At 48.7% G+C, this 15,393-nt stretch overlaps 1 protein-coding gene and 9 non-coding genes across 10 annotated transcripts in view; 1 reads left to right on the top strand and 9 right to left on the bottom strand.

The window, feature by feature from the left end:
- DNAJC5B (DnaJ heat shock protein family (Hsp40) member C5 beta) overlaps nucleotides 1-15,393 on the top strand; it is a 41,334-nt gene that overhangs the window by 2,255 nt on the left and 23,686 nt on the right. Inside the window, exon 2 of the mRNA XM_009570882.2 lies at nucleotides 345-475. Coding sequence (XP_009569177.2) covers nucleotides 369-475 — 107 coding nt within the window. The 5' untranslated portion in view covers nucleotides 345-368. The remainder of the gene's footprint in view (nucleotides 1-344; nucleotides 476-15,393) is intronic.
- TRNAY-GUA (transfer RNA tyrosine (anticodon GUA)) lies at nucleotides 3,116-3,204 on the bottom strand. The gene is given in 2 exon segments: nucleotides 3,116-3,151; nucleotides 3,168-3,204. It is a non-coding gene; the product is annotated as a tRNA-Tyr (tRNA).
- TRNAA-AGC (transfer RNA alanine (anticodon AGC)) lies at nucleotides 4,563-4,635 on the bottom strand. Its single transcript has one exon. It is a non-coding gene; the product is annotated as a tRNA-Ala (tRNA).
- On the bottom strand, nucleotides 4,957-5,045 carry TRNAY-GUA (transfer RNA tyrosine (anticodon GUA)). Its single transcript is given in 2 exon segments — nucleotides 4,957-4,992; nucleotides 5,009-5,045. It is a non-coding gene; the product is annotated as a tRNA-Tyr (tRNA).
- On the bottom strand, nucleotides 5,605-5,677 carry TRNAA-AGC (transfer RNA alanine (anticodon AGC)). The gene has a single exon. It is a non-coding gene; the product is annotated as a tRNA-Ala (tRNA).
- TRNAY-GUA (transfer RNA tyrosine (anticodon GUA)) lies at nucleotides 5,995-6,083 on the bottom strand. The gene is given in 2 exon segments: nucleotides 5,995-6,030; nucleotides 6,047-6,083. It is a non-coding gene; the product is annotated as a tRNA-Tyr (tRNA).
- TRNAA-AGC (transfer RNA alanine (anticodon AGC)) lies at nucleotides 8,606-8,678 on the bottom strand. Its single transcript has one exon. It is a non-coding gene; the product is annotated as a tRNA-Ala (tRNA).
- TRNAY-GUA (transfer RNA tyrosine (anticodon GUA)) lies at nucleotides 8,986-9,074 on the bottom strand. Its single transcript is given in 2 exon segments — nucleotides 8,986-9,021; nucleotides 9,038-9,074. It is a non-coding gene; the product is annotated as a tRNA-Tyr (tRNA).
- On the bottom strand, nucleotides 10,042-10,130 carry TRNAY-GUA (transfer RNA tyrosine (anticodon GUA)). Its single transcript is given in 2 exon segments — nucleotides 10,042-10,077; nucleotides 10,094-10,130. It is a non-coding gene; the product is annotated as a tRNA-Tyr (tRNA).
- Nucleotides 11,360-11,432, bottom strand: TRNAA-AGC (transfer RNA alanine (anticodon AGC)). The gene has a single exon. It is a non-coding gene; the product is annotated as a tRNA-Ala (tRNA).

Below are 15,393 nucleotides of genomic sequence, written 5' to 3'. Positions count from 1 at the left end.
TAGATGTAAACAAACACATATAAAACTACTGGAAATACTATGTGCATTAATGCTGTAGGAAATTCAACCATTCGTGTCACTGAGAGAAATCTCAAGCCTTTAATATGAACAGTGATAACTAATACAAAAGCTTCAGTTCTTTGGTTTTTGCTTTTCCATTTTCTCAAATAATTTTAAAATATCTTAAAGGACTGAGCATAATTTAGAGGACATTTTATTCTAGTTTCACTTTCATGTATTTTTAACCTCTTTCTACCTAAATAAAATCTATTAAAATGAGCAATAAGAAATATCATCCCTATATACTTGCAGTCCCTGATATTTTATATTCTGTTCTACATTAGCAGCTTTGGTAATGCGATGTTAACATGGCTGAACAAAGGCAACGTACTTTGTCAACATCAGGGGAAGCTTTATATGAAATCCTGGCCTTAGAGAAGGGAGCAACATATGGTGAGATTAAGAGGTCCTACAGGTAAGTAAAATGTGCTTTGCAACATACCTAAAAATGCTTGTGTGTCTGGCACGATTATGATGGTAAAACATTTCAAGTAACCCGTACTGTAGACATTCATTGTTAGAATTTTTTTATTTGCACTGTGAGCCTGAAAAATATCAAAAGTGATGTGAATCTATCTGTTAATTCTATCTAACAAGTGGTCTGTGTACTTCATCTAAAATGTTTTAAACCGGCTGAATGAGAGGTCAGGCTGTTAGCATTAAATAATGCAGACTATGCCGGTGCAGTCTTTGAATCCTGCACCCAGTTCTTGTGTTAACATGTTTTCCTGAAGTGTGTTGAAAAGCAAAGCAAATGCAGAAAAGCACTGTAATAACAATTCAAGAACCAGAGTAAGAGACATAAAGAGTTTGATCAGTTTATTTTGTTGTAAAGAAGACCGGTAGATTATTTGATCATATTGTGTAACATGTTTGGCAGGGGAAAATGCTAAGTGTGAGAGAGTGCTTCACTTTTGCAAGCAAAACCAAAACCAGTGCTTTGAATTTAAAAGCAATTTGGCCTGAAAAAGAGGTACATGGTTATAACAGTGAGCGTAACCAGCTGCCAGAACACATTGGGACAGGAAATGATAGATTCTGTATTGAAAAAGAAGAGAGGATTTTAAGGTAAGTTTTACTCAAACAAAACTTCTCGACATTCTCAATATTTTATTGTTGAAATGTAACAAGAACTAGAAGTAAGACTTGAAGATTTTATGGGTCATTTTCCTTCTAAATCTGTTCTGCTGCTATCAAAAGAGAAATAACTTTAAATATCATGTGTGAAAAAGATGTCCCTGACACTGAAATATGCTAGATGTGTACTTGCAGGTTTAATAAATACAGTAAAACTTCTATTACAGCATCATTATGGGTGTTGTTGGTTGCACTGTATTACCAGTTGAACTTTAACACAGCTTGCTTTTTCTATGAAATGCAAGAATATATTTGAACTGAAAAAGAGGTTATGAAATAGACCTACTTGCATCATTGTTTAGTTTGACTTTTGTTGGGACTCTTGTCTGTGTTTTTGAACAAATGGTATCTCTCAATCTTTCTGTTCCTAAACACATATATTTAATGGAGGGGGGAGAAGTACTGAATGTTCAAACTCTTCACAGAATGGAAGGAAAACTATTGACATCTCATGATTCTGTTGTCTTGCATAACTATACCACTCGAGGATAAACTTACTACAGTATCAAATTTACTCATGACTTGCACCTTCTGTGTCCCTGCAGTATAGCCTGGCTGCAGAAACCATCTTCTGTATCAAACCTCATGTTTTCCTGTTGGTTTTACATTTAAATTTATGGAAAGAAACCTTCTTTAATCCCCAAAGTAGAGAGTTGTCATGGAGGAATGTAGAATGGAATTAACTATATTTAATGCTGAACACGAAGAAGGATGATTTACAAAGTGATCTATGGTAAAACTGACAGTGGTGCTTTATCCATCTTTATTAGTAATTATAGTAAAAAAAAGGCTGCTTATGACTAAAGTGGAAATGTCAGAGGGATTCATCGTTAATGGAGTAGCTGTAAATATCTGCAAGATAAAATGATGAGTCAGTCTCATAGATACGCTTTAATTATCTTTTAATTTATGATAATCCAAAAATCTGCTGCTGAACTGGTATTCCCTAGTACAAAGTATAAAACCAGCAATACCTGATTCTGAGTTTTCTGCCATTATTAATTAACTCAGTATTAATCATAACACCACAGCCCAGGGCAAAATTTACTTTTTAATAAACATGACAGAGGTACATCTTTGTGATTCTATTTGGAGTTTGGCAAACTTTAATTTATAAAGGAGTTAAGCTAACCAGCTTCTAATCAGCAGATTTTCAAAGGTTTGCTTATGTTCAAAATCCTACAAAAAAATCATTAGAAATGTTTTCTTTTTTTTTTAGCATAATAAATTAAACTGCACTTAGACATGATTTCCAGCCTGACATTGAAGTAACATGCAGAGAGATATTGTATATCTTATGCTTCTTCAGAAAATGAATAAGATTAAGTAAGATAGACTCAAAATTTCCATTAGAAAGTGTTCACGTCATATCATGACTTGCAAACAGACAGATAAGCGCTTACCTATGCCTGAGAAATTGGCCAGTGCTTCTCAGGATGGAACCTAGGATGCTCTCAGTCTCTGGGAATACACTGAGGAGTAAGCTAAAGGGCTGTGCATGATGTCCAGGGGAATGAAAAGCATTGCAGAATGCAGGCACTGATCCCACTACCCATCACGTGCTAAGCGAGTGCTTTACAACTTGAGCTAATTCCCCAACCCCCAGCCTCTCCTTGAGGTCCTCTCCCCTCCCAGGCTCCCACTCCACATCGAGCCTGACCCACACCCAAAGCCTGTGTCTCCCATTGGCCTGGCTCTCACATCCAGAGGCAGACTCTCCTTTTCATCATGCAGGTGACCCAGAACAACCCCAGTGCTCAGGACCACTAGACCCTGCCCAGGGTTCACCCTAAACTGCCTTGGATGATTGTCTTCCTCTCCAAAGGAAAGGGCCCAAGGCTGGGCAGCCCTTGGTGGGGAGCCATAGGGGCAGGGCCAAAATGAGGTGCTGGTGTGTGGGCCGGAGGCAAAAGGGCACTCCTTTGAGCTGGAGTTGAACCAGCGACCTAAGGATGGCCGTGCAAGGGAGCCTACAGTCCTCCGCTCTACCAGCTGAGCTATCGAAGGAAGCATGGGACCTGGACACCTCATGCTTTCATCATGCACTCATCCAGCCATTCAGCTCTCATACCACACCCGCACACCCACACAACTCTCCTCAGCAGCAAGAAAGAAAGACATGCCTTGCACCTACATTGTCCACAAACTCTCAGGCCCATCACACCTACCACGACACGCCCAGACACGGTGGCTTGCACTAAGGAAAAATCAAAAGCAGAAGGCATTAGTGTCATAGGGGGAAGGGACAACTCTATGACACAAAGCATCTGCATAACTCAGATGAAGGATCACGCCCAGTGAGTTCCTGAAACGTCCACACTGACAAGTCATGGAAGAGGTCGAAAAAGCACATGTGTCTGCAGTCAGGGTCACGTTCCAGGGTCAATATGACTGGAAATCACCATGGCCATGGCCATTGCTGAGCTGCATGGCAGGACTCCTGTGGTGCAACACAGACAGAGTGAACACCTACAACTAAACAGAGAGCTTCTTGAAACAAGGGTGGCTCTGAAGTTCATGCAAAAATGTGGTCAGGGCCACTCAGGCTCTTACAGCATTAAGGGTCTGGAGGATGTGTAACAGCAGCCATGGAACGGAGCCGGCGGTCTTCTGCACTACCAGCAGTACTATTGATGCAATGGCAGGACTCCATCCAAGTTCTGCCTCCATGACAGAGCCGATAAAAAGCCATCTTGGATGACACCTCAGCACATGTCTCTTCAGACATGCTCCTCCAAGATCCCCCTGATCAAGGATGGCATTGGTTTGCTGAAGGCTTCAGCCAGTCAGCTCATGCCAACTTGCAAGCACGGAGAATGCACAGCACCAGAGTGTACCCTTCTTCTCCTGCCTGGCTGTGCTGAGGGTAAAAGAATGGAACCTGTCCTGATACACTTGTGGGCCATTGCTTCTCATTCCTCTAACAAACTCTGACAGGAAAAAGCGCAACTATGGAATTAAAACCCGCATGCTAGGCATTTGTATAAACTGCTGTTTATCCCCTGTAAACACCTATGTTTCCCAGTCTCTGGACCAGCCCAGATTTATTGGCGTCTCCTCAAAGGGCAAACATGCCTGCTCCAAGCCATCACGGCAGCCTTGTTCTGAAGGCACTGCACTTGGTCATTGTCTCTCTTCTACATGGAGACTCAAAGTCAGTAACATTAATCCAGAGGGTGTCAGACATGTGCTGAGTAAGAGTGGAGGAATTCTTCCCTCAAGGCAGAGCCTGTGCTGCCCTTGTTGCAGCTCCAGATGCTGTGGTGTTCTGAGCAGCCCAGGTACACCGTGGTGTGGCACGGTTCCCAGAGGACATGGAAGCCAGGCAAAGGATCGTGTGTACAGGCAAGAGCAATGAAAAGCATTGGAGAATGCGGGCATCGATCCCGCTGCCTCTCACATGCTAAGCGAGCGCTCTACCACTTGAGCTAATTCCCCAACCCACAGCCTCCTTCTGAGGTCCTCTCCCCTCCCAGGCTCCCACCTCACATCGAGCCTGACGCGCACCCAAAGCCTCTGTCTCCCATTGGCCTGGCTCTCACGCCCACAGCCAGACACTCCTTTTCCTATTATAGGTGACCCAGGACAACCCCAGTGCTCACGATGACCAGCCCCTGCCCAGGGTTCTCCCAAAACTGCTTGGCTGTTCATCTTCCGCTCCAATGGAAAGAGTTCAATGCTGGGCAGGCCTTGCTCTGGAGCCATGTGGTGAGGGGAAAATGAGAGGTGCTGGTGTGTGGGCCGGAGCCAAAAGGGCACTCCTTCGAGCCGGAGTTGAACCAGCGACCTAAGGATGGCCGTGCAAGGGAGCCTACAGTCCTCCGCTCTACCAGCTGAGCTATCGAAGGAAGCATAGGACCAGTTCTGGACCTTGCCTCCACACGCTCATTCAACACTTTCTCATCTACTCTTCTGCAGGATGCCTCTGCTCCAACCTCCTGCTTCAAACAGCCTCAGCTCCAACACCACAACACCTTGATTAACCCTCCAGCCCATCAGATCGTGCAGACCACAAAACACAACAAAACCCACCAGATCCTTGCTGTCGTCTTCTTCGGCTGGACTGTACTCAGTGACAAAAAGACTTTACCCATCTTTCCTGACAACTTTTCTCCATCTGATTTTGCTCTAATGTCTTCTGGACTCTCAACAAACACCAGACTAGAGGACAAAATTTCTCCTACTCAGCCACCTCCTCTTAAGTGCTGGAAGGTAATGCGTAAGCCGTGAGAACTTCGCTTTCACCCATCCGAACACTGCTGGCATCCTCAAACCTTCCTACTACAGACCAAATTACTCGTGTTGGTCTTGTGACACGCTGGGATCTTGTCCTGCTCTTTGCTGCTTGAGTGCTCTGAGAACTCCCACAGCTACCAGAGGACATGAAACCCAGGCAATGAAAAGCATTGGAGAATGCGGGCATCGATCCCGCTGCCTCTCACATGCTAAGCGAGCGCTCTACCACTTGAGCTAATTCCCCAACACACAGCTTCCTTCTGAGGTCCTCTCCCCTCCCAGGCTCCCACTCCACACCGAGCCTGACCCACACCCAAAGCCTGTGCCTCCCACTGGCCTGGCTCTCACACCCACAGACAGACACTCCTTTTCCTCATGCAGGTGACCCAGGACAACCCCAGTGCTCAGGATGACCAGCCCTTGGCCAGAGTTCACCCAAAACTGCCTTGGATGATCGCCTTCTGCTCCAATGGAAAGAGTTGGGCAAGCCTTGCTTGGGAGCCATGTGGTGAGGGGAAAATGAGAGGTGCTGCAGGGCGTGGGCCGGAGCCAAAAGGGCACTCCTTCGAGCCGGAGTTGAACCAGCGACCTAAGGATGGCCGTGCAAGGGAGCCTACAGTCCTCCGCTCTACCAGCTGAGCTATCGAAGGAAGCATGGGAACAGCTCTGGACCTCGCCCTCCACACACTCATCCAACACTTTCCCAGGTACTCTTCTGCAGGATGCCTCTGCTCCAACCTCCTCCTTCAAACAGCCTCAGCTCCAACACCACAACACCTTGCTTGACCCTTCAGCCCATCAGATCATGCAGACCACAAAACACAACAAAACCCACCAGATCCTTGCATGTCATCTTCCTCAGCTGGACTGTACTCAGCATCAAAAGGAGCTAACCCATCTTTAAATGAAACTTTTCTCCATCCAATTTTGATGTGACATATTTTGCCCTCTCGTCAAGCAGCAGGCAAGAGGACAACATTTCCCCTATTCACTCACCTCCTCCTAAGTGCTGGTAGATCATGCGTAAGCCTTTTGAAATTCTCTTTCAAATGACTGAACGTTACCAGTGTCCTCCGACCGTGCTCACATAGAAATCCCTGCATTCGCTCAGCTTCTTGGTGGCCTTCCACAGAATTCACTCCATTTCATTGATGCCTTTTCTGTAGAAGGGTTCTCAAAGGTGGACATAGTTCTTGAGATGACATTTGCCGTCTGTCACGCACAGAGGAAGAAAATAAGTTCCCCTGTTAAACAACTCATGCTGGTTTTGTCACACATTGGCATCTTGTTCTGTTCTTTGCTGTCTGAGTGCAATGTGAGCTCCCACAGCTCCCAGATGACACTGATCTCCTGCAAAGGGCCACGTGTGCAGACAAGAGCAATTGAAAGGCATCGGAGAATGCGGGCATTGATCCCACTGCCTCTCACATGCTAAGCGAGCACTCTACCACTTGAGCTAATTCCCCAACTCACAGCCTTCTCCTGAGGTCCTCTCCCCGCCCTGGCTCCCACCCCACATTGAGCCTGACTCGCACCCAAAGCCTGTGCCTCCCACTGGCCTGGCGCTCACACCCACAGACAGACACTCCTTTTCGTCATGCAGGTGACCCAGGACAACCCCAGTGCTCAGGATGACCAGCCCCTGCCCAGGGTTCACCCAAAACTGCCTTGGATGATCGCCTTCTGCTCCACTGGAAAGAGCTCAAGGCTGGGCAGGCCTTGCTGGGGAGCCATATGGTGAGGAGAAAATGAGAGGTGCTGGTGTGTGGGCCAGAGCCAAAAGGGCACTCCTTCGAGCCGGAGTTGAACCAGCGACCTAAGGATGGCCGTGCAAGGGATCCTAAGGAAGAGTGGGGCATGGACACCTCATGCATCAAAAAGCCTGCGGTCTTCTACTCTACCAGCAGCACTATTGATGGAACTGCAGGACTCAGTCCAACCACTGCCTCCATGACAAAGCCGCTAAATATTCATTTCGATGACACCTTAGCACAAGTCTCTTCAACCATCCTCCATGCATCAAAACCAGAAGGCACCAATGTCATAGGGAGGAAGGGACAACTGTATGACACAAAGCCTCTGCATAACTCAGATGAACTACCATGCCCAGTGAGTTCCTGAAACGTCCACACTGACGAGTCATGAAAGAGGTTGAAAAAGTACATGTGTCTGCAGTCAGGGTCACGTTCCAGGGTCAATATGACTGGAAATCACCATGGCCATGGCCATTGCTGAGCTGCATCGCAGGACTCCTGTGGTGCAACACAGTGTGTGAATCCCCATGGCTAAACATAGAGCTCCTGGATATATGGCTGTCTGTGGAGACCTTGAAAAAAAGTGGTAGGATCTACTTGGGCCCATTAGATCATTCAGGGCCTGAGGGACTCGTAAGAGCAGCAATAGAAGGGAGCCTGTGGTATTCTTCTCTACCAGCAGTACTATTGATGCAATGACAGGACTCCGTCCAAGCTCTGCTTCCGTAAAAGAGATGCTAAAAAGTCATTTTGGATGACAGCTTAGCACATGTCTCTTCAGACATGTTCCTCCAAGATCCCCTAATCAAGGATGGCATTGGTTTGCTGAAAGCTTCAGCCACTCAGCTCATGCCACCTTGCAAGCATGGACACGACACAGCACCATACGATAATCCTTCTCCTGCCTGGCTCTGCTGAGGGTAAAACAATGGAACCTGTCCTGCTTCACTTGTGGGCCATTGTTTCTCTTCCCTCTGACAATTGCCACAGTAAAAAGTCTAACTCTTGACTCAAAAACTTTCTGCTTGGCATTCTCATAAACTGCTGGGTATCTGCCCCAAAACCCTCTCCTCTCCAGTTTCCGGAGAAGCCCATATTCATTGGTGTCTCCTCAAAGGGCAAACATGCCTGCTCCAAGCCACGATGGTGGCCTTGTTCTAAAGGCATTGCACTTGGTCATTGCCTCTCTTCTACGTGGAGACTTGCAGTTAATTGCATTAATCCAGAGGGTGCCAGAAAAGTGCTGAGTAGCAGCGGAGGAATGCTTCCTTTAAGGCAGAGCCTGTGCTGCCCTTGTTGCAGCTCCAGATGCTGTGGTGTTCTGAGCAGCCCAGGTACACCGTGGCGTGGCACGGTTCCCAGAGGACATGGAACCCTGGCAAAGGGCTGTGTGTACAGGCAAGAGCAATGAAAAGCATTGGAGAATGCGGGCATCGATCCCGCTGCCTCTCACATGCTAAGCGAGCGCTCTACCACTTGAGCTAATTCCCCAACCCACAGCCTCCTTCTGAGGTCCTCTCCCCTCCCAGGCTCCCACCCCATGTTGAGCCTGACCAACACCCAAAGCCTGTGTCTCCCATTGGCCTGGCTCTCATGCCCACAGCCAGACACTCCTTTTCCTATTATAGGTGACCCAGGACAACCCCAGTGCTCAGGATGACCAGCCCCTGCCCAGGGTTCTCCCAAAACTGCTTGGCTGTTCGTCTTCCGCTCCAATGGAAAGAGTTCAAGGCTGGGGAGCGATGTGGTGAGGGGAAAATGAGAGGTGCTGGTGTGTGGGCCGGAGCCAAAAGGGCACTCCTTCGAGCCGGAGTTGAACCAGCGACCTAAGGATGGCCGTGCAAGGGAGCCTACAGTCCTCCGCTCTACCAGCTGAGCTATCGAAGGAAGCATAGGACCAGTTCTGGACCTTGCCTCCACACGCTCATTCAACACTTTCTCATGTACTCTTCTGCAGGATGCCTCTGCTCCAACCTCCTGCTTCAAACAGCCTCAGCTCCAGCACCACAACACCTCGATTAACCCTTCAGCCCATCAGATCGTGCAGACCACAAAATACAACAAAACCCACCAGATCCTTGCTGTCGTCTTCTTCAGCTGGACTGTACTCAGTGACAAAAAGACTTTACCCATCTTTCCTGACAACTTTTCTCCATCTGATTTTGCTCTAATATCTTCTGGACTTTCAACAAACACCAGACTAGAGGACAAAATTTCTCCTACTCAGCCACCTCCTCTTAAGTGCTGGAAGGCAATGCGTAAGCCGTGAGAACTTCGCTTTCACCCATCCTTCGCTTTCACCCATCTGAACACTGCTGGCATCTTCAGACCCACCTACTACAGACCAAATTACTCGTGTTGGTCTTGTAACACGCTGGGATCTTGTCCTTCTCTTTGCTGTCTGAGTGCTCTGTGAGCTCCCACAGCTCCCAGAGGACATGGAACCCAGGCAATGAAAAGCATTGGAGAATGCGGGCATCGATCCCACTGCCTCTCACATGCTAAGCGAGCGCTCTACCACTTGAGCTAATTCCCCAACCCACAGCTTCCTTCTGAGGTCCCCTCCCCTCCCAGGCTCCCATCCCACATTGAGCCTGACTCGCACCCAAAGCCTGTGCCTCCCACTGGCCTGGCGCTCACACCCACAGACAGACACTCCTTTTCCTCATGCAGGTGACCCAGGGACAACCCCAGTGCTCAGGATGACCAGCCCTTGACCAGGGTTCACACAAAACTGCCTTGGATGATCGCCTTCCGCTCCAATGGAAAGAGTTGGGCAAGCCTTGCTGGGGAGCCATATGGTGAGGGGAAAATGAGAGGTGCTGCAGGGTGTGGGCCAAAGCCAAAAGGGCACTCCTTCGAGCCGGAGTTGAACCAGCGACCTAAGGATGGCCGTGCAAGGGAGCCTACAGTCCTCCGCTCTACCAGCTGAGCTATCGAAGGAAGCATGGGAACAGCCTTGGACCTCGCCCTCCACACACTCATCCAACACTTTCCCAGGTACTCTTCAGCAGGATGCCTCTGCTCCAACCTCCCCCTTCAAACAGCCTCAGCTCCAACACCACAACACCTTGCTTGACCCTTCAGCCCATCAAATCATGCAGACCACAAAACACAACAAAACCCACCAGATCCTTGCATGTCATCTTCCTCAGCTGGACTGTACTCAGCATCAAAAGGAGCTAACCCATCTTTAAATGCAACTTTTCTCCATCCGATTTTGATGTGACAAATTTTGCCCTCTCGTCAAGCAGCAGGCAAGAGGACAACATTTCCCCTATTCACTCACCTCCTCCTAAGTGCTGGAAGATCATGCGTAAGCCTTTTGAAATTCTCTTTCAAATGACTGAACGTTACCAGTGTCCTCTGACCGTGCTCACATAGAAATCCCTCCATTTGCTCAGTTTCTTGGTGACCCTCCACAGAATTCACTCCATTTCATTGATGCCTTTTCTGTAGAAGGGTTCTCAAAGGTGGACATAGTTCTTGAGATGACATTTGCAATCTGTCACGCACAGAGGAAGAAAATAAGTTCCCCTGTTAAACGACTCATGCTGGTTTTGTTACACATTGGCATCTTGTTCTGTTCTTTGCTGTCTGAGTGCAATGTGAGCTCCCACAGCTCCCAGATGACACTGATCTCCTGCAAAGGGCCACGTGTGCAGACAAGAGCAATTGAAAGGCATCGGAGAATGCGGGCATTGATCCCGCTGCCTCTCACATGCTAAGCGAGCGCTCTACCACTTGAGCTAATTCCCCAACTCACAGCCTTCTCCTGAGGTCCTCTCCCCGCCCTGGCTCCCACCCCACATCGAGGCTGACCCACACCCAATGCCTGGACAAGCCCACATTCATTGGTGTCTCCTCAAAAGGCAAATGTGCCTGCTCCAAGCCACCACGGTGGCCTTGTTCTAAAGGTATTGCACTTGGTCATTGCCTCTCTTCTACGTGGAGACTTGCAGTTAATTGCATTAATCCAGAGGGTGTCAGGCAAGTGTTGAGTAGGAGTGGAAGAATCCTTCCTTTAAGGCAGAGCCTGTGCTGCCCTTGTTGCAGCTCCAGATGCTGTGGTGTTCTGAGCAGCCCAGGTACACCGTGGCGTGGCACGGTTCCCAGAGGACATGGAAGCCAGGCAAAGGGCCGTGTGTACAGGCAAGAGCAATGAAAAGCATTGGAGAATGCGGGCATCGATCCCGCTGCCTCTCACATGCTAAGCGAGCGCTCTACCACTTGAGCTAATTCCCCAACCCACAGCTTCCTTCTGAGGTCCTCTCCTCTCCCAGGCTCCCACCCCACATCAAGCCTGACCAACACCCAAAGCCTGTGTCTCCCATTGGCCTGGCTCTCACACCCACAGCCAGACACTCCTTTTCCTCATGCAGGTGACCCAGGACAACTTTAGTGCTAAGGACCTCCAGTCCCTGCCCAGGATTAGCCAAATTTACCTTGGCTGCTTCCCCTTCCAAAGGAAAGAGCGGAAGTATGGGCAGCCTTTGAAGGGGAGCTTTGTGGGCTGGGCAAAATGAGAGGTGCTGCGGGGTGTGGGCTAGAGGCAAAAGGGCATTCCTTCAAGCCAGAGTTGAACCAGTGACCCAAGGATGGCTATAGGAAGGGAGCCTACAGTCCTCCACTCTAGCAGCTGAGCTGTTGAAAGAAGCATGGGACCTAGATACCTCACACCTCCATCATGCAGTCATACAACCATTCAGCTCTCACAACATCCCTATATAACCACATAAAACTCTTTGGCAGGAAGAAATAAAGAATGACTATACTTTGACCCACATTGTCTATGAAATTTATGGCCCATGCTACACGATCAGGAGACAACCAGCCATGGTGGCTCACACCAAACAAGCACCCAGAGCTGAATGCCCTGTCATCATGGAGAGGAAGGACAACTCACAGCTAGTGAGTTTCTGGAAAGTCCACACTGACAAGTCGTGGAAGAGGTCAAAAAAGAACATGTGTCTGCTGTAAGGGTCAGGATTGAGGGTCAATATGAATGGACATCCCCATAGCCATAGCCGTTGCTGAGCTACATGGCAGGATTCCTGTGGTGCATCACAGAAAGAGAGCGAACACCCACAACTAAACACAAATAGAGCTCCTGGACGTATGGCTGGATGTGGAGATCTAATAAAAGACTGGCAAGAGACACTCAGGCCAGTTACAGCATTAAAGGCCAGGAGGACATGTAAGTCCAGGCATGCAAGGGAGCCTGCAGTCTTCTACTCTACCAGCAACATTGTTGATGGAACAGCAGGACTCCATCCAAGTTCTGCCTCCATGACAGAGTCGATAAGAAGTCATTTTGGATGACAGCTCAGCATATATCTCGTCAACCATCCTCCTCCAATATCCTCCAGATCAATGATCACCTGGGTTTTCTGAAGGCTTCAGACAGTCAGCTCATAGAATCATAGAATCACTAGGTTGGAAGGGACCCACTGGGTCATCAAGTCCAACCATTTCTTACACTCCCTAAACCATGCCTCTCAGCACTTCATCCACCCGTTCCTTAAACACCTCCAGGGAAGGTGACTCAATCATCTCCCTAGGCGGCCTATTCCAGTGCCCAGTGACGCTTTCTGTGAAAAATTTTTTCCTGATGTCCAGCCTGAACCTCCCCTGGCAGAGCTTGAGGCCATTCCCCCTTGTCCTGTCCCCTGTCACTTGGGAGAAAAGGCCAGCTCCCTCCTCTCCCCAACCTCCACTCAGGTAGTTGTAGAGAGCAATAAGGTCTCCCCTCAGCCTCCTCTTCTCCAGGCTAAACAACCCCAGCTCTCTCAGCCACTCCTAAGACTTGTTCTCCAGCCCCCTCACCAGCTTCATTGCTTTTCTCTGGACACGCTCCAGAGCCTCAACATCCTTCTTGTGGTGAGGGGCCCAGAACTGAACACAGTACTCAAGGTTCGGTCTCACCAGTGCCGAGTACAGAGGGAGAATAACCTCCCTGGACCTGCTGGTCACACTGTTTCTGATACAAGCCAAGATGCCATTGGCCTTCTTGGCCACCTGGGCACACTGCTGGCTCATGTTCAGTCGGCTGTCAACCAACACCCCCAGGTCCTTCTCCTCTAGGCAACTTTCTAGCCAGACTTCTCCTAGTCTGTAGCACTGCATAGGGTTCATGTGCCCCAAGTGCAGGACCTGGCATTTGGCCTTGTTAAACCTCATGCCATGGGTCTCAGCCCAGCGGTGCAGCCTGTTAAGGTCCCTTTGCAGAGCCTCCCTACCCTCCAGCAGATCCACGCTTCCACCCAGTTTAGAGTCATCTGCAAACCTGCTAAGGGTGCACTCAATGCCTTCATCCAGGTCATTGATAAAGACATTGAACAGAGCTGGACTCAGTACTGAGCCCTGAGGAACCCCACTTGTAACTGGCCTCCAGCTGGAGTTACCTCCATTGACCACCACTCTCTGGGCCTGGCCATCCAACCAGTTTTCCACCCAGGAGAGTGTGCGCCTGTCCAGGCCAGAGTCTGACAGTTTCTGAAGCAGAATGCTGTGAGAAACTGTGTCAAAGGCTTTACTGAAGTCCAAGAAGGCTACACCCACAGCCTTTCCCTCATCCAGTAGTCGAGTCACTTTGTCATAGAAGGCGATCAGCTTAGTTTGGCAAGATCTGCCTTTCATGAACCTGTGTTGACTGGGCCTGATCACCCGGTTCTCTTGCATGTGCTTCATGATAGCACTCAAGATCACCCATTCCATGACTTTCCCCAGCATTGAGGTCAGACTGACAGGCCTGTAGTTCCCTGGATCCTCCCTGCAACCCTTCCTGTAGACGGGAACAACATTAGCCAGCCTCCAGTCCAGTGGAACTTCCCCAGTCAGCCAGGACCGCTGGAAGATGATGGAAAGGGGTCTGGAAAGGACATCCGCCAGCTCCTTTAATACTCTTGGGTGGATCCTATCTGGCCCCATAGACTTGTGGGTGTCTAGCTAGGCAAGCAAGTCTCTAACCACCTCCTCCTAGATCATGGGAGCCTCACTCTGCTCCTCTAACTCCTGGGTTTGTAGACAGGGGGAACAATTTCCCTTACTATTGAAGACTGAGGCAAAGAAGGCATTAAGTACCTCAGCCTTGTCTTCATCCTCTGTCACTGTTGTTCGTTCTGCATCCAATAGGGACTGAATATTCTCCCTAGTCCTCCTTTTCTTGTTAATGTATTTGTAGAAAGATTTTTTATTATCTTTCACAGACTTAGGCAGTTTGATTTCTAGTTGGGCCTTAGCCCTCCTGATTTTTTCCCTGCACAATCTCACTTCCTCCCTGTAGTCTACCCAAGACACCTGTCCCTTCTTCCAAAGCTCATAGACATTCCTCTTCTTTTTGAGATCTCTCAAGATCTCCCTACTCAACCAAGCTGTTTTTTAACCCCGCCAGCTCCTTTTCTGGAACATGGGAATGGCTTGCTCCTGAGCTGCTAGGATTTAATTTTTGAAGAGTGCCCAGCCCTCGTAGGCTTCCTTGCCCTTAACGACTTTCTCCCATGGGACTTTGCTAACCAGCCTTCTGAACAGTCCAAAGTCTGCCCTCTGGAAGTTTAATGTGACTGTTTTGCTAATCCCCTTCTTCATCTCACTGAAAACCCTATCATCTCATGATCGCTTTGTCCCAGGCATCCTCCAACCGTCACATCCCCCACAAGGCCTTCTCTGTTCACAAACAGCAGGTCCAGGAGGGCACCCTCCTTTATTGGCTCACTCACCAGCTGTGTGAGGAAGTTGTCTTCCACACACTCCAGGAATCTCCTAGACTGCTTCCTTTCTGCTGTATTGTACTTCCAGCAGATATCAGGAAGATTGAAGTCTCCCACGAGGACAAGAGGTAGCGATCTAGAGACTATCCCCAGCTGTTCATAGAAGAGTTCATCAGCTGCTTCTTCTTGGCTGGGTGGTCTGTAACAGACTCCCATCACAATGTCTGCCTTCTTGTGGGCTCCTCTGATTTTAACCCACAGGCACTCAGTCCCTTCCTGACAGTAATTGAGCTCTAGGGTATCAAAGCACTCTCTAACATAGAGGGCTACACCACCTTCTCTCCTACCCTTCCTGTCCCGCCTGAACATTTTATACTCCGCCATGGCTGCACTCCAGTTATACGAGTCGTCGACTATGGCAATGACATCATAGTCACCTTGCCCTACAATGGCTTCCAACTCCTCCTTCTTATTGCCCATGCTGCGTGCATTGGTGT

Source organism: Cuculus canorus, chromosome 2 (genome assembly GCF_017976375.1).
Source record: "Cuculus canorus isolate bCucCan1 chromosome 2, bCucCan1.pri, whole genome shotgun sequence".
In the NCBI taxonomy this organism is placed as follows: Eukaryota; Metazoa; Chordata; class Aves; order Cuculiformes; family Cuculidae; genus Cuculus; species Cuculus canorus.
The sequence above is the reverse complement of the archived record's forward strand: the minus strand, read 5'-3'. Positions and strand labels throughout refer to the sequence as shown.